The sequence below is a fragment of the Oculina patagonica genome, chromosome 10 (genome assembly GCF_052425735.1).
Source record: "Oculina patagonica isolate OP01 chromosome 10, crgOcupat, whole genome shotgun sequence".
Classification (NCBI taxonomy): domain Eukaryota; kingdom Metazoa; phylum Cnidaria; class Anthozoa; order Scleractinia; family Oculinidae; genus Oculina; species Oculina patagonica.
Genome location: NC_135767.1, coordinates 18,701,708 through 18,724,245, shown reverse-complemented (window position 1 = coordinate 18,724,245; position 22,538 = coordinate 18,701,708). Strand labels below are relative to the sequence as shown.

The 22,538-nt window shown below is 38.9% G+C and overlaps 3 protein-coding genes across 6 annotated transcripts in view; 2 read left to right on the top strand and 1 right to left on the bottom strand.

Annotated features, from left to right (window-relative positions):
* The window catches only part of LOC144629069 (monoacylglycerol lipase ABHD2-like), a 155,964-nt gene that overhangs the window by 1,426 nt on the left and 132,000 nt on the right, over nucleotides 1-22,538 (top strand). Inside the window, exons 3-8 of one of the 2 annotated variants that reach the window (XM_078487241.1) lie at nucleotides 2,682-2,850; nucleotides 3,604-3,787; nucleotides 4,569-4,766; nucleotides 5,493-5,562; nucleotides 5,835-5,919; nucleotides 6,464-7,661. In XM_078487241.1, coding sequence (XP_078343367.1) covers nucleotides 2,682-2,850; nucleotides 3,604-3,787; nucleotides 4,569-4,766; nucleotides 5,493-5,562; nucleotides 5,835-5,919; nucleotides 6,464-6,666 — 909 coding nt within the window. In that variant the 3' untranslated portion in view covers nucleotides 6,667-7,661. Of the gene's footprint in view, nucleotides 1-2,681; nucleotides 2,851-3,603; nucleotides 3,788-4,568; nucleotides 4,767-5,492; nucleotides 5,563-5,834; nucleotides 5,920-6,463; nucleotides 7,662-22,538 lie in introns of those variants that run through there. The other variant, XM_078487242.1, reaches the window with a different exon arrangement.
* LOC144629231 (uncharacterized) lies at nucleotides 9,142-14,506 on the bottom strand. Of its 2 annotated transcripts, none has more exons than XM_078487465.1 (4): nucleotides 14,428-14,506; nucleotides 13,359-13,436; nucleotides 12,246-12,520; nucleotides 9,142-9,347 (listed from the first exon to the last, which is right to left on the bottom strand). In XM_078487465.1, exons 1-4 carry the CDS (start codon nucleotides 14,444-14,446, stop codon nucleotides 9,315-9,317), a joined length of 405 nt encoding a protein of 134 aa, XP_078343591.1. In that variant the 5' UTR covers nucleotides 14,447-14,506; the 3' UTR covers nucleotides 9,142-9,314. The 2 variants fall into 2 exon arrangements, with proteins under 2 accessions (XP_078343591.1, XP_078343593.1); XM_078487467.1 differs by lacking the exon at nucleotides 14,428-14,506 and adding an exon at nucleotides 13,700-13,761 and having other exon boundaries at nucleotides 9,143-9,347.
* On the top strand, nucleotides 15,578-19,214 carry LOC144629077 (beta-1,3-galactosyltransferase 1-like). Of its 2 annotated transcripts, none has more exons than XM_078487259.1 (2): nucleotides 15,578-15,665; nucleotides 17,384-19,214. In XM_078487259.1, the coding sequence occupies exon 2, from the start codon at nucleotides 17,467-17,469 to the stop codon at nucleotides 18,664-18,666; it is 1,200 nt and encodes a 399-aa protein (XP_078343385.1). In that variant the 5' UTR covers nucleotides 15,578-15,665; nucleotides 17,384-17,466; the 3' UTR covers nucleotides 18,667-19,214. The 2 variants fall into 2 exon arrangements, with proteins under 2 accessions (XP_078343385.1, XP_078343386.1); XM_078487260.1 differs by having other exon boundaries at nucleotides 15,585-15,665; nucleotides 17,364-19,214.

The following is a 22,538-nucleotide window of genomic DNA, read 5'->3' as shown; positions in this document are numbered from 1 at the left end:
GAGAAAAATGGATTTGAAATTGTCAATATTTTAGTTAAAATCGACGTTTCGCGCCAGTTCAAAACAAAATGGCGCGCGTTATAAACATTTTTACGAGGTTTGACTTTAATTTTCTCGAGAATGCTTTAGAATTTTATTACGGGATCACTAAGACAAATGAATTTTGATAAGATCTTTTAAACAGTATACAAAATGTTGCTGTACTATGAGTAGATTTTTGGCACTTAATTTTCGCACTCGTTGCTCGAACTTTCAGCGGAGTCCGTCTTAATGTTTTGCGTGGTTCCAGAATGTCCATACTCCCTGGGGGCCACAGAAGGAATTGGAAATTCCTGGGGGTGGGGGTTCTCAGAGACCAAAACTTTGAAGGAAATGTATGAAGCTTAATTGGAAATTACAGATGGGTTGGGGGTCTTAGGAAAAATCCCTTCGTTGAGGAAGGTATGGATAATTTGCTTTACAGAGCTACACAAAACTATTATTTGAGCACCAACTGGGAATCGTAGAAATAGCCTTAATACCAGGGTCTCTCTAATCAATTTGAATGTTATATTAAAAGGATGAAAAAATAGCCTAGCTATAAAGCTGTTCCAGGCATTCAGTTAATTGGAGAGCATCACAAAAAAGTGAATAAGTGTGAATGACAATTGGAAAAAATAACCCAGTCTACTATCTAGAGAGTTGAACACTAGTAACAGGCCTTGACAGGCTAATGAAAAGATCTTAGCGATTCTACATTAGTCACTGAACTAAGGACAAGGTGTACTAATGAGGTTGCAAGCGTCATTGCGAAAATGAGTAAAGTTCAATTTCAGTCTGGCTTCTTGCACTCAGCCCTGCTGCCCCTCTTGCTCACACTCAAACATAACAAATACTGTTCGTTGCAAGGGTCATTGCAAAAATGAGCGGTGTTCCAGTTAAGTTTTTGAAGCAAGGGGTCACAAAATTTATCAGACAGGTCAACGAAAATTTGCCAACCCGGTTAATGCAGAGCCTTGTTAGGGGAAAGCGTAGAGAAAAAAAGTTTCCCTTTTTGTAGGGAGGAGTCTGCGGGCTCTTCACGAAAAAAATGTTAAAAGTGTTACGTTTCAGGGTGCCATTTGGTAGCATTTGGGATAAAACAGAAAAGAAAATTTCCTGATTAATCGTAATTATCTACTTAAATGATAAAATAATTGACCTATCACAGAGCTCTCATTAGCTCATACTTGTTTCCTCAGAGGTAGAATGGTAAACAACTCGACTGCATCTTTCCTACGGGTTCTGGGGGTATGCTCCCCAGACAATTTTTTTTTTAAATCTATTTAAACTGGTTTTCTCAACTCTGGGTACATATGACCCTGTTTTTTAATTTCTAAATGAAGTTGCATTTTACTTTGGTCTCAATTTTCTTACTCAGTAGTCTACAGAGAATAACAAAATTTCCACAAATTTCCCATGTTTTCTTTAACCTAGAAGTAATTGTTTAAAATAGAAAACCGCTGTATTTTTACCCTCTATCCTTATAAGAATTTGCTAGACAATCTTCTTTTACAAGAGACTTTTCGTGTATAATACATAAGGCACTAGAACTTAGAAGGCTTTTGAACAGTAAAAATATATGAAGTGTAAAAAGAAACTGCTGTCTGTAGTAATGCAGGCGCAAGTTTAATTGTACGTGCAGGACACGATCGAAAAATCGAGAACGTTTTGACTTCACAAATGGATTTAAACATTGTAACAATTTTGCCTCCTGAACTGCAAAGCAACACAAGATAGCGAGGAGAGATAAGAAATTTATTTTTTGGCTGTTTTTGGCCCTAAGTTGAAGCTGAAAAAGGAGGTTACCTGGCCAAGCGTTTCGGTAAAGCTATTGCTTTTCTTGTCGCTCGAAAGCAGATGAAAACGAAATGTATCAAAAGCACAGCCCTGGACAAGTATAGTTACCTTCAGAACTACGGTGGATGAACTTTTGTGATTTCTTTCTTGCTTTGAATTTGATTTCCTTCCAATATCTTTGGAGCGATTTTACAATACCGGGCCACTTATTTACATATCTCTGAATGCTTTAAAGAACGAAGAAGCATCCAGAAACAAAAGGAACCATTCAAATTCAATGAGATGCAAATTAGTGGCCTGGTATTCTACAGTTTAGCCATATCTTTTTCTTTGGAAACTTTCCTCTTTGCTTTTTATTGTTACTTCTCTAAGTAAAATATTATTTTTTCCATTTCATTTGTCGGGTCAGGCAGCCGCCTCTATCGGGTTTTTGACCCGAGACCCGTCTCTTATCTGGAACACTGAATGAGTAAAGTTCAATTTCAGTCTGGCTTCTTCCACTCAGCCCTGCTGCCCCTCTTGCTCACACTCAAACATAACAAACACTGTTCAAAAGAAAGAGGGAATGTGCGCAGTCTAGATAACTACAGAACATGGACAGATTATTAAACTGGCAAAGTATTTTGCTCTCGCACATTATAGAACCATGTGCAATCACCCAAGATTATCTGTGACTGTCTGAAATCATTTGGAAACCCAACCTCATTCCCAGAGTCTCTCTCCCTTTTCCCCAGAGTGAGAGAAGATAGAAGTGGTAGGGGGGGGGGGGGGGGAGAGAGAGAGACTCTGGGAACGAGGTTAATGGAATCCAGACTTTTAATAATGATTAACCTTTAATTTCTGATAATTTTGTCTTCTTCTAGGAACTGCCTACAATTGTTATAGTTCCAGGGATTGCAAATTGTACCGAGACAAAATATGTCCGTACATTTGCCAACTATGCCATTGGTCAGGGCTTTACAGTTGCTGTTTTAAATCACCTGGGAGCGAAGAAGGAGGCTGGTTTGTCCACTCCAAGGATATTCACTTATGGTAATGTTATGGTGTTGACAGTTCAACATGTTTACAGAAATCTCATTATTGATTCCTGGTTGGTCCAACATACATGTCAAGAAACCAAAATGTTTCATTTATGGTCAAACATTAGCCATTTTTCATCCACAGAACCAACTTGTACAGCAACATAAACAGTACCACACGAAAGTACTGCTCAATACCTGCTATTTGAGCAGTCCGACACTAGCCATTTTTATCCACATGCAGACTATTAGTCAAAACCAACTTTTACAGCAGAAAAACAGTACCACATGAAACTACTGCTCACTATCTTTCATTTGAATGTTCACACACTAGGGTTTCACCTACAGACTTTTCACGACCACCTTGTATAGCAAAAAAGTGCCACATGAAAGTGCTGCTCGATAGCTTGAAAGGTCTTACAGTATGGTTTCACCTACAGACTTCAAAGTTAGAACCACTTTGTACAGTCTAATTAACAGCACCACATGAAAGTACTGCAAAAAGCTCAATAGCTTTCATTTAAATGGTCACACACTAGGGTTTCGACCACAGACTTAAAAGTTAGAACCACCTTGTACAGTGTAAAATTATAAACAATACCACATGAGTCACATGAAAGTACTGCTCAATAGCTTTCGTTTGAATGGTCTTACACTAGGGTTTTATCCACAGACTTGAAAGTTATAACTGATTATCAAGGGGCGTTAGTTTAGGTAGCTTTCTTTTACATTCTTACACAATGTGTACGTGGCATGTTCAATACAGGTGGCACAGAGGAGCTTGCTGCTGTAGTGACCCATCTGACCTCGGTGGTAAAGCACAAACGACTTATCGGAGTTGGGTTTTCTATGGGTGCAAACATTTTGATAAAATACCTTGGTGAGGAACCCTCAAGACAGGGATTGTTTGAATGTGCTGTCTCTGTTTGCCAGGGATATGACATTTTGAGGTAACAGATTGTTCTCCCGGTACAGTTCACTCCGTAAAATAAAGTTTCCTCTATAATATTTATGGATGTCTTTTCAAAACCTCCTTTGACTGTACTCTATCAACCTAGGGCTCTTTTCTCAGCAGCATTTAAAATCCAAATTTAAACCATAAAATGTTAACAAAAAGATTTCAGATTTCAGTGACCGAGTGGTTTAGGACACTGGTCTTGTAATTCAGGGGTCCCAGGTTCATGCCCGCCCCCTTGCCACTAGCTGGATTTGTTCTCGGTCATCCCGAATTCAGATCCTTGGTTACGCTTTGTATATAGCCAACTGGTCTGCCTCCTGCCAGTTGGGATTTTTAATCATGTTATGTTCATTTGAAGTATTTGTTCTCTGTTTCTTATTGGCATGCCTGAAAACAAGCTATCGAAGCTTAGTGCATGTCCACTGTAAACAACATTTAGTACATTTTATTTCTATTTTTTACATTTCATAAATCGACACCGAGCGGCTCGTTAAGTTTTGTGACTGAACACTCCTTTAAATTCATTTTAGAAGTGACTCTTTCTCAGGGAATTTCCCCATAGAAATTATAAATTGCAAACAGGATTCACTTTGTCATTCCGCGAATTTTGTAACATAATGATGATTAATTGGTGACAGGATTTCGTGTCGACCAATTGTCTGTACTGATTCTAGATCGAACTGGAATCCACACAGTTCGATTACCATTGATAACTTATTTGATGGCTTGTCTGCTTAAAAATGGCTTGAGTTGTTTGTTTTCTTTTTTTTTAGAGCAAAGACTCTCCTTCATGAGTGGGACGGACTTCGACGTTTTTACAACTGGGCAATCACGCAAAACGTTAAGAGCGTGATTGATCGTCACGTGAGAGTGTTATTCCACGGTCCAAACTTCACCTCCCCCCACAAGTCATCAATTCATCACGTGCGCTCTTCGTCATCGCTTGTAGAACTAGATGATGTTTATCTAAAGTAAGTGACATCAGCAAAAAAGTATTTCGTAGACCTTGCGCAGTCTCTCCCTATCCCTTTAAGTAGACAGTTAAGTGGCCTTCGAAGCTGGCAGAATCTTGGCTGCTAGTCCTCACTGGTAAGGAACGATTTTGTTTGCAAGAACTGGAGTGAAGTGGCGACAATAACCTAGTGCAGGTCAGACTGGAAGGGCTTTGTTCGCGCCCTAAGCGACACTGTGGCGCGAAAAGGATAGATGATGACGATGATGATGCTAATGTTGCCCGCGAAGAAAATGAAAAGAAGTCAAGTTCCAAACGCACCAATTTCCGCCAGCTACGCAGGCTAGGGTAATGGAAGAAACAAAATTAATGGCGTGGTGGCGAAACAGAGGATCAAGATGAGAGTTTTTTTTAAAAAAATCTCTTTTTTTTCTTGTCAGTTTGGCACCAGGCTGGGCAATCTGGGTAGAACCTTAACCATCTACCTGCCTAGCATTTAAATGAAGTGAGATAAACATGTAACTAGTGTTTCGGACAGCAGAGGAACTTTTTTTTTTTTATTGAGAAGGGAGCAACTCTCCGTCAGTTTCCAGAGACACGATATCTGAACAAGGACGGAGTCCGACCCTTTATCGACTTTAAATTATTTGACCTTCACTACTGGTTTGCGAGTCTGATGCACTAACCTGGCGTTAAGCCTTCCTTTTTCCCCTTTCTGAATAACCATCCTTTTTCCTTATCGTAGAAAAATGGCAGGATTTCACCATTTGGACGAGTTTTATGCAGTCAACAGTTCCTGTAACTACATCAACCAGGTAATTGACAAACTCTGATTATCTAGTAAATATTTGACCAGTGGTCGAAGGAGTATGTGTAGTTAGACGACAAAGAAATTACAGGTCTTTCAAAATAAAAAAAAACACATTATCAAAAGAAGAATGTTTCACTTTCGTTACAAGTTTTTCGTGCTCCCATAAGACAAGAATTAGTCCTGAGGAGGACTAGTTTTGTTGTTGTGCTTTGTTTTGTTTTGTTTGGTTGTTTTTCTTTGCTTGTGTTTGATTACCTTGTTAATTTTTGTTTGCAGATTAAGATCCCAGTTCTTCTGTTAAATGCTTTAGATGATCCGCTTGTACCCGAGGAACTGTTTGTGACACCATACAACCATGTCAGTAAGTATTGAGTGACTGTACCTTGATATCACATCTCCCATGCACGTCTCTGCTTGTGATAACATGCAACGAGACGAACACTATCGGGGAGAGGTTGGGGGGCTCGGCGCTGGGGGGGGTGGGATGGAAAAGGTATGGAATGAGATGCTTGTCGCCCACTTTTGGCGTTGTAATTCTTTGATCTCATACCTTTTTGGGTGTTGAAATAAAAAAATTACCACCGTTAAAGCAATCTAAGAAAATTAAACCGGACAGGAACTTCTTGTCGTTTCAGAACAGGTGAACTCCACTTATGGGTAAAAAGCTGCACCCCCAAAAACGAGATTTTGAGGGTTGGGTAGGAGCTTTTGCAAAGTTTTTTATAAATAGTTCGCTATCCTTCGAGAGAACAATAGAACAGACAATAGCAATTTGTAGAATTATAAATGTTAAGACGCCTTAACTTGGCGAAAGGGCCATTTACCGACTATAATTATTTGAGATTCTGTTGGAGCGTTTCTTTCGGTTAATCACTGAAGATCTCTTCTGTTTTATCCATTTTTAGAATGCAACGAATCCGCAATATTTGTCGTCACCCACCATGGCGGCCATCTTGGATTTTATGAAGGAGGTCTTTTCACAGTTTACCCTCTGACCTGGCTTGACAAAGCTGTGATGCAGTACATTATGGCTGTGATGAACGTTAAACAATCGGAAAAGGAATCTTCCCTATTAAATCAAGACAAGAAATTTGTTATTGCATCGTAGCGAAAAAGGGATACCTTGGAACCGTTGGTTATTGTGTGGTTATTGTCATTTCCAGGCTCTTTTCGGCCTGTTGGATTTCCACGTCGAGAAAGCCCTGGGAACGAGGTGGTTAATTAGCTATGTAAACGACAAAATTTTTAACTTTCTTTAATGAAAGAATTGTAATTATACCACATTTTACTACAGCTATACTAAACTATAGACTGTTCACAGTTTCTTATTTTTTTCGTGACGTCGTAGAAATCGGTCGTTAAATTCGACAGGCCACCATCTTGGTTCCTGGACGCGAACGAAAACTGGGGATAGTGCAAAATGCCTGTGGGTAGGGGTGTGGAGGTTAAAGCGTTAAGGAGGGGGAGCCTACCCACGGACATTTTGCACTCCCCCAGTTTTCGCTCGCGTTCAGAACCAAGATGGCGGCCCCTCGAACTCAACGATCGATCTCTACGACTTCACGGAAAAATAGGGTACTGTGAATAGTCTACCTGAATTAAAACTATTCTTCATTTTTTTTAACATCAGTGAGTACTTTAAACAGATATGACTAGAAATTATATGCAATTTGACATTTTTTTACATTAAAACTATTTTAATAGCACCGCCGTTATGATTGAAATATTTACGAAAAGCTTTAACAGATTTAGGATGCCTGTTGACGTTATAATCATAATCAATCATTACAGTAAACGGCTCTTTAATTGTGCCGTTATTTACAACGTTGTTGTTATTATTTATCCCTTTGTTGTTATTTATAGCTTCGCTGTTATTTATAACTCGAAGAAATCAATTAATTAGTTAGCGAGTGAACGAGTGAATGAATTGATATGTGAATACGATACTTTCACTTATATTTGTGTCTTATAAATTCATTTTTATGGTCATTAATGTTATTTAAAATCCACACTTAAGTTTACTTTGACACGAATTTATCGATCGAAATTTAACGTTATCACTTGTAATTTAAACCAAGTAGCGATAGAGATAGTTTACAAAGACATATTTTTACACAAACTTGAGATAAAGTAGTTACATTGTAATAATTAAATTTAAAACTATTTTCTTACAATAATAGAGTGTTGTCTATGATTATTCGTGGGTAGAACGTTATTAAACACTTGACTAACACGGTAAATTATTTCTATTTATTTTCCTAGCCTCATAAATTGTGGAATACAGTTTTGATATGTAATGTCGACATTCCCGGGGGGAGAGACGCAGCAAAGCTTTCTGTCCCGAGGTCTAAGCCATAACTCGTTTATACAGCTATTTTAATAAACGTTGTCGGGTCAAAGCTTAACGTGGAGAATTCACGAGTTTGTTTTTTCCTCTCTGGAGGACTTTCTGTAGCTTTTCTTTCACTGTTGCTTGGTTCTGAGTTTTGAAAATTCTTCTTAAATTCAGTGTGGCTAAAACCACCTTGTTTCACATGTATGAAGAAATAGAAAACGTGCAAATTCGCGTTTGTCATGTCATTATATATTTTAGTATTCAGCACGTGCAGTTACTCTCTTCTTCTACCCATACTTCCTTTCAGTATTGTCTTTATGCTTTGATCCGGACAACGTTAATTGAAAAAGCTGTATACCTTTTTTTAACGGAAAATGTAACCCTTTATACACCTTCAATATAAAATGGTGCCCCTCCATATACCTACACACTATAATTCATATTTCATTTTTTTCTGAACTCTTCCCTTGGGTATATAACACCTTAAAGTACTTAGATGAATCAGTCGCAAGGTTTCGGGAATTTTGAAGTAATATATCAAACACGAGAGGCAGTGTTTCATCGGGATATCCAAACACCGAGAAGAGAGTTGAAAATACGACGCGCAGCGGAGTATTTTTGACGAGGTGTTTGGATAGCCGATGAAACACTGTCTCGAGTGTTTGGTATATCTTCTCAATCGAAACAAAAACTACGGAGTAAACGGAGAAATAAAATCGCAAAAATCTATGCTAATTAAGATCAGTTTTCAAACCACCGTCACGGTTATAATTTTCTTTGTTTTAACTTGATGAATTATTAATGAGATTTAGAAAGGGCCTTTCTAAATCTCATTAATAATTCATCAAGTTAAAACAAAGATAATCATAACCGTGAAGAAGGTTTGGATACCCGGTCTTATTTTAGCATTGATTTTTACGATTTTATTTCTCCGTTTACTCCGTAGTTTTTGTTTTGATTGAGAAGATATATCAAACACTCGAGTCTGTGTTTCATTGGCTATCCAAACACTTCGAAATTCGTCAAAAATACTCCGCCGCGCTTCTTATTTTCAACTCTCTTCTCGGTGTTTGTATATCCCGATGAAACACTTTCTCTCCTGTTTGATATATTACGCCAAAACCAAAGAGACACTTTTCCTACCCTTTCTTATAATTCAAATCGTGAAATCCCTACCCTTTCCTGAAAAGGTGCTCCAGTTTGGACAGAGCCTCCCTGTCGAGTCTACTATAGGGAGTATTACCACCCCCCCCCCCCCCTCCGCCGGTCGCTGATTCACATCTACTACCACTACTTTGAACTAGTCCCCTCAGTCTTGCAGTAGGCTTGTAGTTCTCTGATGTCTTTTCTAGGAAAAAGTTCTTACTGTTGCTCTAGCTTGTTAATCGGCGACATCAGTGGTGTCGAATTTTGTGTTACTATTAATTCATGCACTCCCCTTTACCCAGCAGAAACTGCAAAGGCAAAAAATATAGACAGCGTTAGGTAACATTTAAAAACGGTTCAATGCCTTAGTATATCCTTCAGGCTGTTCTGTTAGTTTTTTTTTTGTCATCCTTGAAGGCAAACATATTTTTTGTAACATTGACATAAACCACCAATTATGATTTGATTTCTGTAGATATAGGGAGACGGCTAAACAATCACCGTTTTTGCTTTGTTGGTTGGACGCGACTTCTTAGAAAAGGATTTGGAAAGAGCAGAATAGTACAGAATAGATTGAACATCAGGAAAGAAAGGAATACGCTCACAAGAATCGTAATATTATAATGATAATAATAGTGATAATGAATTTATATAGCGCATTTTTCATATATATATGTTCAAATGCGTCTCCTGCTCGCTTTTTGGTGGGTTTGAATAAATTACACTGACTTGCAGCATTTGGCTTCCCGCACTTGTCATTGGTCACGTGTTTTATTTCCCGCGCTCTGACACCTGTAACATGGCTTCTGCGCTTTACACCAGTTACACATTTACTTGCATGTTGGTACTTCGACTTTTGATTGGTTTATTGCGCTGCTTATTGCAGCAGTGTGGTGAAAAGTAAACTAAAGCGCTTCTTTTCATTTTCACGAAGTCACCGGAAACTGTCAAACACAACTTTCTTTTGTGTGGCCTGCATGACGTAAATTGATCTAAATTATGTGTACATGTAATTGAATATTTGCACAGTCATTCGCAGTTGTTCAAATATTCTGTTTCATTAGCACGGAAAACAAACATATTTGTACAACTGTAATTTATTGGAAAATAATTTTAAAAAGTTGCCTTAGATTTTAAAGAAAACGTACTATCAATCGTTCAACTTTTTAAGTTAACACTTAGACGGCAAGGTCGGCTGATAGTTGGCGAGGGGCGAAGCCCCCAGCGAACTATCAAAAGCCGGTAGAAACCAAGAGCAAGCCGTCTTTTTGTTTTAGCATAACCCAGCTGCCGATCTATTAAACACAAAATATAGCTAATGCTTTGTTGATAAAATTCCACAAAAAACTGAGCGCGCGCACCAAGAGCTGTCTAATTAACAATTAGACTACGACCCCGAGTTTTCTATTTTAACAATAGAGTGTTTCTGTCGAGGAACTATCGGCTGATAGTTGCCCCGCGGAAATTTGATGTTCTTAAAACAAATATTAACCCGAGAAGCGTAGCTTCGAGGGTTAATTAATATGCTAGTTTTAAGAACATCAAATTTCCAAGGGGCAACTATCAGACCGATAGTTCCGAGACAGAAACACTCTATTGTCTTTATTGTTCATCACTAAATTTTCTTCCGCGCGCACATACAAAAACGAGCATCGTGAATTATTTTTACTTTTCAGGATAAAAAACTCAATTGAAAGCCGAAATTTAACAAACGAAACAAAACCAGACAAGAAATCCACTAAATGCAATGAATCTGGTTGGGTTTTTTTTTGTCTGCAGGCAGCTTGTTTACAAAAAAAGTCAAGGGCGGGCACTATCGATCCGGGCATTTTTCTTCGGCGGGCACTATGGGCTGATAGTGCCCTCCGGCGGACGGGCACTATCGCGTCACGTGTTCAATTTAAACCAATCAGAATCGGAGAAAATTTAGTGGTGAACTATAAGAGCAAATAGTCAACGAGGCGCAGCCGAGTTGACTATCGCTTATAGAAAACGAGGGCGAGTAGTCTAATTGTTTTAGTAGAAACTCTAAAGGACTGCAGTCCAAAACCTACAATATTGTGCACTTTGAAGACAAAAATCAAGAAAATTTACCGCTTAAAAGCTACTCGCGCGCGCGACTGTTTTCTATCGGCGATTATATAATAACCTGAATTCTAAGCGCATTTTGATTGGTTCTTACTTATGATCTATTAGAGTACAGACACATAGATGACGTCCCGCGGTGGTGTGACTCGCGCGCGTGATCAGAGTTCATAGTCCAAATCAGAGTTGTCGGAAAAGTTTTTCAAACTTGCGGGGCCACAACAAAGCAAAAAAAGTTCAGCTTAATTACAAATCTTCAGTGAGAAACAATACGCCAAGCATCGTTCACCTTTCGAAGCATTTAACTGGGCGAAACAAGCTTGAAGAAGACAGTGAATTATTTGAGAAATTATCCGAAATCTGTATGAAAGTTTGACCGATGTTGTACAGTTGGACGACGCCACGGGAAACAAACGAATTGCGGTTGAACGCTTTGGTTAATGCTTACAGATTTGAACAACTTTCCAAATCGGAATAAAGGTTAGTTTTTTCATTGACTTTCAATTGACCATTTTTCTGTTTATTCAATCGGATTAACAGTGCTTCGCGTTAACGAAAACTTAATAGTGAAATCAAATCAACTTAGCTCATCGGTACGGCGGCATGCATTGCTCACACTGAAGTGTGCTCAAGTCTTGTGTTATTATATAAAACAAATAGATTCCATTTTGCCGTGGGTCTGTTCAGTTATAGATCACAGAAGACGTCAAAATGTGGTATGAACATCAGTGACCCACTCGCCTTCGGCTCGTGGGCCACTTCTTTTGTTCATACCACATTTTGACGTCATCTGTGATCTATAACTGAACAGACGCACGGCAAAATGGAATCTATTTGTTAAATAGAAAACACTGGGAGAACCAATCAGATTCGCGGATTTCCAATAGAACACAGCTGAGTTTCTACTAACAATCGATAGAAGGCACCTGTGTAGCCAATCAGATCGCGCGTTTTGCCAACAGCCGGTAGCTGGGTTTTGCTAATATGTGATAGATTATTTCAGAGCCGCGATTCTTTTTCTAAGCGACTTACGGTGCAAAATATCTTTCCCTTCGAAAATAAGCTAAGATTACTCTGAAGGATTTTAAACACAGGCAAATGAAAAATAGTCGATTGCTTACCGTTTTCATGAAGGCTCGGGTGCCTCGACTCATCTCCCTGTCGTATGCACTATAAATGTCACTCAAAATTTCGCACTGGTAATTTTTGTAATTGAAGCCTTTACAGAGTGGATTCCTTATACACAGGTCCTCGCACTGGAGCTTGGACAGCACTGTGCACGTGACCATGACGTCACCAGTGAAATGTTTCTCCAGGAAAGGAACATTAATGGTTGTCGTAATTCCATCGCATCGCTTCACCTGGGCTTGATTAGGTGTTGGTGGTTGCATGGTACCTTAAAAATGAATGCACGAGAAATTGTGAGGGGTTAAGGCGGCGGTAAACGTGAATTTCAGTTAAATTTTAAGAGGTTTTAAGAAGGGATAAAACATTGGAACACCACTAGACAGTTGATCCCACGCCAGAGCTCTGCAGGTTATCAGGGGGTGGTTTGGTGTCCATCTACTTATTTTTAACTTCAAATTCTAATTTTGAAATCACGTTAAATCTTTAATATTTCTTATTTCTTCAAATTTTAATTTTACTCACCTTTGAGAAAAAAACAACCTCCTTCCAAATATCCCCAAACCACCCAAAGATTCACAAAACACCGCAAAACATAGATTTGTGTAATGAGCAGAGAGTTTATAAAGACGCTATAAAACATTTAGTGACTAGTACATACTCAATTTTTTTCTGCCGAATATTGTGGGTTTGATAAAAGTTATCTCTTTACCAATTTTTTTTTTCAATGGAAAAAACATCGTACCGTTAAAAATTGTTCTGTGAAAAAATTAAAAGTTAAAAATTAGTGTTCTTAGGCAAGACACGTGCACTTTAAACACTCTCACAACGCTTCCTTACTCTGGTGTATAAATTGGTACCGGCAAATTTAATGCTGGGAGTGACCCTGTGATAAAATAACCGATGGGAAGTACTCCTAGTCGCTTCATGCTACGGAAACCAGGGTATAAGCTCTGGCCTGATGGGTCCATGACTATAGCTAGGCCCAAACGCGGCAGACTTCACCAACGTTACCTGCCTTACAGTTATATAAAACTAACTTATCGTCAACTGAGTAAAATTGATTTTTCTTACTATCACTGCAATAATATCCCGAACTGACGACTTACCTTCTCCTTCAAATGCCCAGAAAGTTGCAAAACCAAAAACCATTACCGAGGAAAAATATCTCCTTGCTCCGAGCATCCCTGAAAAAAAATTGACGCGATCACAGCTTTAGGAAAATCAAAGGCATTAAAGATTTCGTCAAGAAACTGATCGAGGCCGCGTTCTTTTCTAAGAGGGCCCGATCTAGGTAAGGAATTTTCTTTCGTTGGATTTGCCGTTGATAAAAGTTAAAAATTGTACTGTGTGAAACGAGGGTAATAGTTTAATGAAGTGTTATCAACATATTAAACCGAGTTTCGTTAGCCTGACTAACGTACGTTCGAACCAGGCTCCAGAATCTTACCAAGATTTTTCTCCCGTAAATTGCTTCTATTTTCTCAGTTTGTCTTGATTGACCTTGATTCTTATACACGGATGTTCGAAAAGATGTTAGGCCATAATTTGAATGATAGATATTCAAGACCTTTCCGGCTGGAGCAATTATTTTGCCATTTTCGAATCTTCAACTCAATCATGACGATACCACGTTTCATAAATATTTTTTTTAAGGATCGGAAGCTCTTCAATGTTATAAACAAAGGGCCGAGATGACTAATAGATTAAAAATGAGACACATTGTCAAGTTGTGGTCGTTTTATACAGCCGATCTTAACATCCTAAAACCTTTCGGAAGGTAAATTGTTAATTAAAATTTTATTATCAACAAACAATTGCCAGTTTAGAAAACTAATAAGCAAAATATTATTTTTTTTTTATGGGACGAATCAAGGTTGATAAAAGTAATCGTCGAGCTTATTATCGCAGAATTAACGACAAAAAATATATGAATGTGTATGACTGTAACTCAAAAAGAGAGAAACCTACCCTAATATCAATGCTTAATACTTTCTGTTTGTTTCTGGTTAAGCTATCCAGTATTATCTAAAAAATCTTAATAAATCAGAACGTAAACACGCCCAACTAAAACCTAATTTAACGCGTTTAAAATTAATAAATTCTACACTGATATAAATCCTAAGTAATCTTAGCAAAATATATCATGTCCACATGAGCTTTAAGGTAGATATATACCTATTTTGTAGAATATCATATTGCCGTTCTGTTTTCGCCTCGTTTGCCAAAACGTTTTTTTCGAGCGATGATGAATTAGCGAATGATAAATGAATTCGGAATTGGAACCGAAAACATCAAACATCGACATTTATCTAGCAAAGTAAATTGTCCGGTTTGTAAACGTTTCTTTACATGTATTCAGCGATCTGATTGGCTATTGAAATGTCATCGGACTATTTAACCTAAATGGCACAGAAGCAGTCCAACTTCTAATTACTACACCTGTCAAATTAAAGGTGCTATGTACCGAACACGATATTAGTCATTTTTTAAAGTACAATACCCTCAAATTAAAAAAAAAAAATCAAAATATTTTCTCTTAAGCGGCCTTCACACGACAAACTAAAGTTGGCAAACTCATGTTGGCAAACTCAAGTTGCTGTGTGTGAACGAAACAACAACAGTTGGCAAACAAGTTGGCAAACTGTTGGTGAGAATAGAGACAAGTTCTATTTTGTCGCCAACAAAGAACAGTTGGCCAACTTGTTGCCGTTGTTGCGTCGTTCACACACACCAACTGGAGTTTGCCAACACGAGTTGGCCAATAGTGTGTCGTGTGAAGGCCGCTTTAGGTTAGGAAAACACCAAAAGAAGTAATAAGTGGCAAGAATGACTCCAACGACTAAGGGAAAAGGCAGATTGCGAAAGACAAACGTGAAAAAAATGGCCAAGTTTTTCGAGTGCTCCGTGTCAAGTCCAATATTAAATATATCGTAAGCCCCTAAAATAGTATAACATTTATCGGAGTTAAGTTCTCAGTTGTATATTAAAGGTACAGTCTACACATGCAGACCGATGCATAAGTTAATTGAAATCATACCATCAGAAACCCAGTTTTTTATACCATAAATTAGCTCAGCTGTCGCGCAGAACATATATTGATTTGTACATAATCCGATTTTCGCGTCGGTCTGCAATTGCATTTACTATGGGTGCTGTGATTTGGGTTCTAGAAAAAAAATCGTTATTTTATTTAAACAGCTAAAAACTTAACTGGAGTTTGAAACGCTTGTCGAGGGAGGAGAGAACAGTGTTGCGTGACGTGACGACCAGCAACTGACCTCGTTTCCAAGGGCAGCGGCTCGGACTGGGAACGAGTTCCTTCAAGAATATATACAATTGTCACGTTAAATATCATGCTTGCTCTCCTTGCTCAAGGTCGTTAGGAAAAGGCATTTTTATGCTTCATTTAAAAGGTAATGGTCTTTTACATGCTCTTCACTGCTTATCTTATGTATACATGTATTTTTTTTACGGAAATAGTCAACAAAATCTGCGTGTACGTGTTCGATTATTAATATTTTCGTAATTCTGCACGAATTGCTTTTTATTGTTTATGAGTGACTTTTGTTCATTAATCGCACTAATGATAGAGATTTCAGGTGCTGGTCATTATCTACCGACTGAAAACTGGATGTAAAATATTAAAAGTTATAATAAGTCTGTAAAATGTGAGAAAAAATGCCGCATTCAAGATGTTTCTGTGCGTATTCATAAGCTTTGCTAGTGTCACGCAATCGACAGTTCGTACTCATAGGGTAACTCGCCAGACAGATCACAAGGTGCACATTCATCAGATTTGATATATATTGTGATGAAGGTTCGCTGTTGGTTTGAATTATTCACAGGAAACCATGACTTGGTAAAAGTTGTGGTTCAATTTTACCCTTGGTACAATTCGCTATTTTTCTTTGTTCTATATTCATTATCATATCAGTACTGACAGTGTATTACCAGAAATAAGGGAGGGAGGCGCGGTGGCCTAATGGTTAGCGCGCTCGCCTCCGAGTCGAACAGCCCGGGTTCGAGGTCTGGCCGGGGCGCTGCGTTGTGTTCTTGGGCAAGACACTTTACTCTCACAGTGCCTCTCTCCACCCAGGTGTATAAATGGGTACCGGCGAATTTACTGCTGGGGGGTAACCCTGCGATGGACTAGCATTCCATCCAGGGGGGAGTAGCAATACTCTTAGTCGCTTAATGCTACGGAAACCAGGATAAGCTCCGGCCTGTATGGGCCACTAGGCTCGAAGCAGACTTTACCTTACCTACTGACAGTGTATTACCAGAACAAAGGAAAATAACAAATGATTGTACCAAGGGTAAAACTTAACCACAACATATTTATAGCCATAAAAATAAGGTTTCACTTACACCCTCTTTTAGTGTTACGTGCAAACTGACTTTTTATGGACATCCATCTTTTGACATGCCTGATGATAAACAAACAAGATGGATCAAAATCAATTTATCACAGCTCACAAGCATGACCTTCTAAATTTTATGGGCTGAATTTGTATGAAACCATCACCGGTATCCATCGGTTTTGATCAGACTTTTAACATATGCCTCTGGTTCAAAGACATGTGCCTCGGCTCATGTCTGGCTAGGAGGCTGGTCCAGCCAGCTGGCTGGGCTGGCCAGCTGGCAGGCAGTGTGCTCATGTCTGGCTGAGTGGCTGGCCCAGCTAGCTGGCTGGGCTGGCCGGCAGGCCGTCCAGCTGGAGGGAAAGCTGGCAAGCTGGCTGGTGTGTGAGGCGTGGTGGCTTAATGGTTAGCACGCTCAACTCGAGTCGAATGGCCCGGGTTTGATGCCTGGCTGAGGTGCTGTGTCGTGTTCTTGGGCAACTCTAACAGTGCCTCCCTATACCCAGGTGTATAAATGAGTACCAGTGAACTTACTGCTGGGGGGTAACCCTGCGATAGACTAGCAATCCACCCAGAGGGTAGTAGCAATACTCCTAGTCGCTGAATGCTACGGAAACCGGGATAAGATCCAGCTGTATGGGCCACTTGGCTCGGACACAGACTTCACCTTTCTACCTTTTTTTTTCCTCTAAATTAATATGGCCAAAAAGGGACTTGTTTCCCCGGCTGAAATATTATTTATTCTCTCAGATTTTGCTTTGGATTTATAGGTGCACCACCTTGGCATGTTCCAATGGTTTGAAATGTGTGGTCTTCGCACATCTGTGTAGTTTGAATCCAGCAGTACCATACTATGAAAACTACAGGATTACGTCTATTTGCAGCATTAGTCTGTGTTCAAGTTGTTATGTTGGTGGCTTATTACGTGTACGTCCATAAATATTCAAGTTACAAAGGTAACAGGATATTAATGAGAGATCTAGGAAGCAAAACAAACTCAAGACAAGACTCAAATTTCACTTTACCACTGCAAGTGAACACGTCGGCTGACGTCATGGAGAATTTAACCAGATACCCTTCGTTCAAGAACATTCGTACCCAGTGCTCTCAACTAACATTTTCATTTGTTTCTCACATCACAAAGCCACGCTTTGACAACAAGAACACAAATTTATTTCTTCTTGTTTTAATTACCTCTGGTGTTGCAAAACGGTATGCGACAAGAAGAAACAGTGTTCGTAACACTTGGGGCAACGAAGCAAACCACCAAGCTTCAAAAGCCTGGAAACGAGTATTTCTCTTGGGTAGAGCCCAGTCCATCGAAATCCAACAGGAAGCATCGGCCTTCAATGACATCCTTATTCTTAACATGACAGATAATTACAACAATTTAGTAGTTAAAGTTTTATCGGGGATGTTATGGAGTATAACTCATGTAAATCCTCGATTTATCCTGAAGACGGACGATGATGTGTACGTTCGCATTCCATATCTTATATCCTGGCTGGGAAAATATGGATCTGATAAATTTTATGGAGGTCACATTATTCCTGAGGGAGCTAGAGTTAATAGGTCCGTGACGTGGAAAAATCAAGTTTTGAAGGATTGTCTGTCAGAAGATTACTACGCTGCATATTGCTCTGGCCCGTTTTACGTTGTCTCGTCAAATATTCTCCCTTTAATATTCCAAAGTGTTCAAAAATGGACAGCTTTTCCTGCCGAAGATGCATACTTGGGTATCCTGGCCCGTGAGAATGGAATAAAACCTGTTTCAGTAACCGGTTTTGATTTGAGAAACCTTGCCGATTACGGAACGTGTAACTGGGCTTCGGCGATTGCTCTGGGGCATCGTTTTGACATGTTAGCGCTACTTTTCATTGAAAAGAGACTACAGGAAACAAGCAAACTTCCAAGAGATTATTATCAATGTTTAGTGAATGACTGGGCGGTCATTATTTGTCTGATTCTTATCCCGAGTATTTCGTCTTTACTTGCGTATACCTTTGTCAAACTCCGATGTTTTCAAAGATTTGTCAGTCTGCAAGTTACATAGTGACTCCGACTTCGTTTTTGCTTCGTACCCAGTAGTATCTCTGTTGACTGCGTAATCATAATCAATCATCACAGTATACGGCTTGCTAAATTTGCCGATATTTACAACATTATTATTAGTAGTATGGGTAATCAAATGGTGACGAGTGAAATTAGGAAATAATTTCACGCGCGTTTTGTCAAAATTCTTATAATTTCCCGAGCCTTTAGGCGAGGGAAATTATTAGAATTTTGACAAAATGCAAGTGAAATTATTTTCTAATTTTACGAGTATACCATTTGATTACAATTTAATATCATAGGCGACAAATTACGTTTACAATCTTAGATGTTTTTGACTGCGCATGGTACATTGCATCGTGAACTCTGAGCTTTGAAAAGTTGAAAGCATACATTTTGCCTAAGTTCGCAAGGTTTTTTAGTCTTTGAATAAAACCTTTCAGAGATTCCTTTTTGCCGTTGACAAAAAGTTTCAAAGATGAATCAACTGTCAATTATTTCTCACCTTATGACCATAGTTCGTCTTGAATGAACTGAAAACGGCGCCAGTGTAAACGCTCAAAAATCCGCTCGATCAGGGGATGCCATTTAATAATAATAATAATAATAATAATAATAATTAATATATGTTATTTGCCGGCTGGGAGGTCCGTATTGGGAAAAACTGTACCCGAGGTCTTGAGTACGAGTACGGCCCGAGGCCGCAGGCCGAGGGCCGTGCTCAAGACCGAGGGTACAGTTTTTCCCAATACGGACCGACCTAGGCCGGTAAGTAACGTTTTAATTTTTTCCTACTTAAGTTTGTTTAAATTTAAGAAACCGTGAAAAAATCTGTCGCAAAATCTTTGTTTGTATACGCGCGGATTTGATTTCAATGTCGAGTCCGACTTGATCGACAAGCAAGAGTCAAGCATTAAGCAAGACAAACATTAATTCCGAATAAAATAGCTTCGCTTAAAATGAACCGTACTCAAGAAATGTTCAGCTTAATTTACACTGCAGAAAATCAAGAAAAGTAAATGAAGTCATACTAAAACATAGCACAAATATGCCACAAAACCTAACACTTTTAAATCGATTTCGGCTTTCCGAACAATTCCCTATAAGCTTAATTGTTTTGAGAAGTCTTAATAGAAGCTTTGCAACTTTGCTAAGCCTATTTTTCTGATTCAAAAATACTCTTTGACCGAAAAGCAGTTGAACAAGCTATTAATATACTTGTATTTAACAAATTAATAATCTCTGCGTTGATTTTTATTCTGATAAACATTGCCAAACTGAATGAAATGCGTAGCGTCTACGTACGGCACAATATTGTGATAATTAATTTGTCCGTTTTTAATCAAATAATCTCATTTCCTTGAATGATGGTAAATAGTGTTCTGTTTAAGCAAAAAGTGACAGAAAAGCAATACAATTTAGCACATAGATAGAGTCTAAAAAACCGAATGAATTTTACCGCAATGGCGTGAAAATCATTGCGAGATGAACAAACAACGGCAAACTGAAACTGCGAACGGTAAACTACAACTCGATTTTGTTGAGAAATAAATAAATACCTCGCCTTTTGAAGAACTTTGAGGCCTTTAATTCCACTGCTTTTTTGTCCTTTAGCATTAACAATGGATGGTGAGGCTATTTTTGTCTTCGGAGAGCAAAACTTTCATGTGTTCGTTAGACTCAAAGGTGCAAAATGATTTCGCGCCGTGAGCGGTCGGTATGCGGGGTCCGGATGAGAAAAACCGGACCGCTGGATCGCGCGCAAATAGCCAATCAGATTAAAGGATTCAGGATTCCGGACCGCTGAGATGCTTGAGAAAAAAATAATAACCTCTTACTAACCGAGCACGAGGGCCGTACTGGGGAATATTGGCCCGAGGTCGTGGCAGTACGGACCGAGCGTAGCGAGGTCCGTACAAAAACGACCGAGGGCCAATATTCCCCAGTACGGCTCGAGCAAGCTAGGTTAGTAAGTAGTTTATTATATGGCACTCAAGCCATGCTTGTCGTTGTTTTTTTTTTCTGTTAAAAAAGCACTTCCGGTCACTTGCATTCAAAGGGCTTCTCTGTATAAATGCGCTTATGATGACGCGAGCAACTCAGAAAGAACAAGCTACCACGAGTTTGAAAACAAATCTGTTGATCGTGACAAAGAAGACGAATATTCACCAAGCGGATTTTATCATTCTAAAGATCGGCAAAGTTCTGATGTAGAAACTGGAACAGGCATCACTGAAAGCAAGAAGGAGGCCGCTCGGCTAACCAAACTGAGGTTTCTTGGCTATCATTCTGCTGTTAAGTTGGACGTCTCCCCAGCGTAACTTTCGGCTTTCGTCTCTGGCTCGTAAACCGAACAAATCAAACTTCGGACCGAAGTGTAAGGTTAATTTAAAAAAAAAAACCACCAGACAGTTCTACGAAGTCGCTACTGGATTGGAGTCGCTTAATTCTCCCGCTTCAAAAAGAGCATCTTCGACTTCGTACGTCGTTTTCATCAATCGCCTGAGCGGCTTGCGGCTTCTTTCCTTCGCCGTACTTGTGAACTAGCGACTGGCACTTCGCAGCTAGTACTCTTCTCGATTTATCCAACTCAGTGTCGTTGAGTATGTTGAATAGATATTTATTCTCAGGTATCGCTGTATGCTTCGCTGAAAACTGGAAATTGCTGCTGGCTCGTACTCTTCTCCATATTTGCTGCGCGTGTTTATAAAAAAATCGCTGCGTAAAAAAATTGGACTCATTTGGACGGAAAGTTGGTCAAGCTCAGAAGCAGGTAGGCTTTCAATTCTTTCATTTGTCATTTCATTACCTTCACGTACCTTCAATGGTAGCGGAGAAGAGGTTTCATTTCAGCAGCCGTCTTCTTATTTGTTTTTATACCCAGTTTTCTGTTAGTTAAAATCGTCTTTGGCCTCCTGGCTTTCGGTGATTCCTGTTTCAGTTTCCACGTCAGAATTAAGTTTACCGACCTTTCGGTTCGGATAATTCGGTTGAAATTCACTTGGTGAATATTTGTTTTCTATGTCCATGTTGTAAGCTCTTTAAAATATCAATCTGTTCGATAGTTTCTTTGCGAAAAATGAGAGTATGTGCACGTTTTCATTTCGCAGGTTTAGTTGCAAATTTGAATTTGCCGGCTTTCGAAAAAAATACACGGCTTGGACCGTTTTCATGGAAACGGTCCGTATGGCAAAATCCCGACCGAGAAAGAACCAATCAGAACGCTCGGATTTACCTAAGACTGGCTTTGCCATATAATAATAATATTTAATACTTATATTGCGCTTTTTCTATAAAAATATTCAAAAGCGCATTACAATAATTATTATTAAACTAAATTAAAAAAGTTACACAGTTAAAATGAATTTAAAATTACAATATTTACATATTAAAATTTCCAGAGTAATATTGAAAGGTAGTAAATAGTAAAATTTAAGAATCACAATATTAAATCAAATGAATAACAAATCTAACTAAAAGCCTTTCTAAATAAATATGTTTTAACAGAACGTTTAAAAGACTCGATGGATGTTTCCTGTCTTATTGGCAGAGGAAGACTGTTCCATAAGAATGGGGCAGCTATCAAAAACGCGCGATCTCCCAAAGTCTTTTTCGTTTTCAGCCGAGGTCTTTCTAACAATATACCACTATTGTTTTAAAAATACATTTAGGTAATTGGCTTAAGTCTTGAAGTCGTTTTGACGTTTTGAAATATAAAATATCATCAAAAGTTTTAATACATGGCCAAGGCTAGCTGGCTAAGATAAAATTCAAGCGAAACATCTGTGAATTGATTGCGTTGCAAGTTGTGAGAATATCGCTTCTCGGTCCCAGACCTCGTTTCTATCTCCCCACCCCTTTGACCTGGAGTTT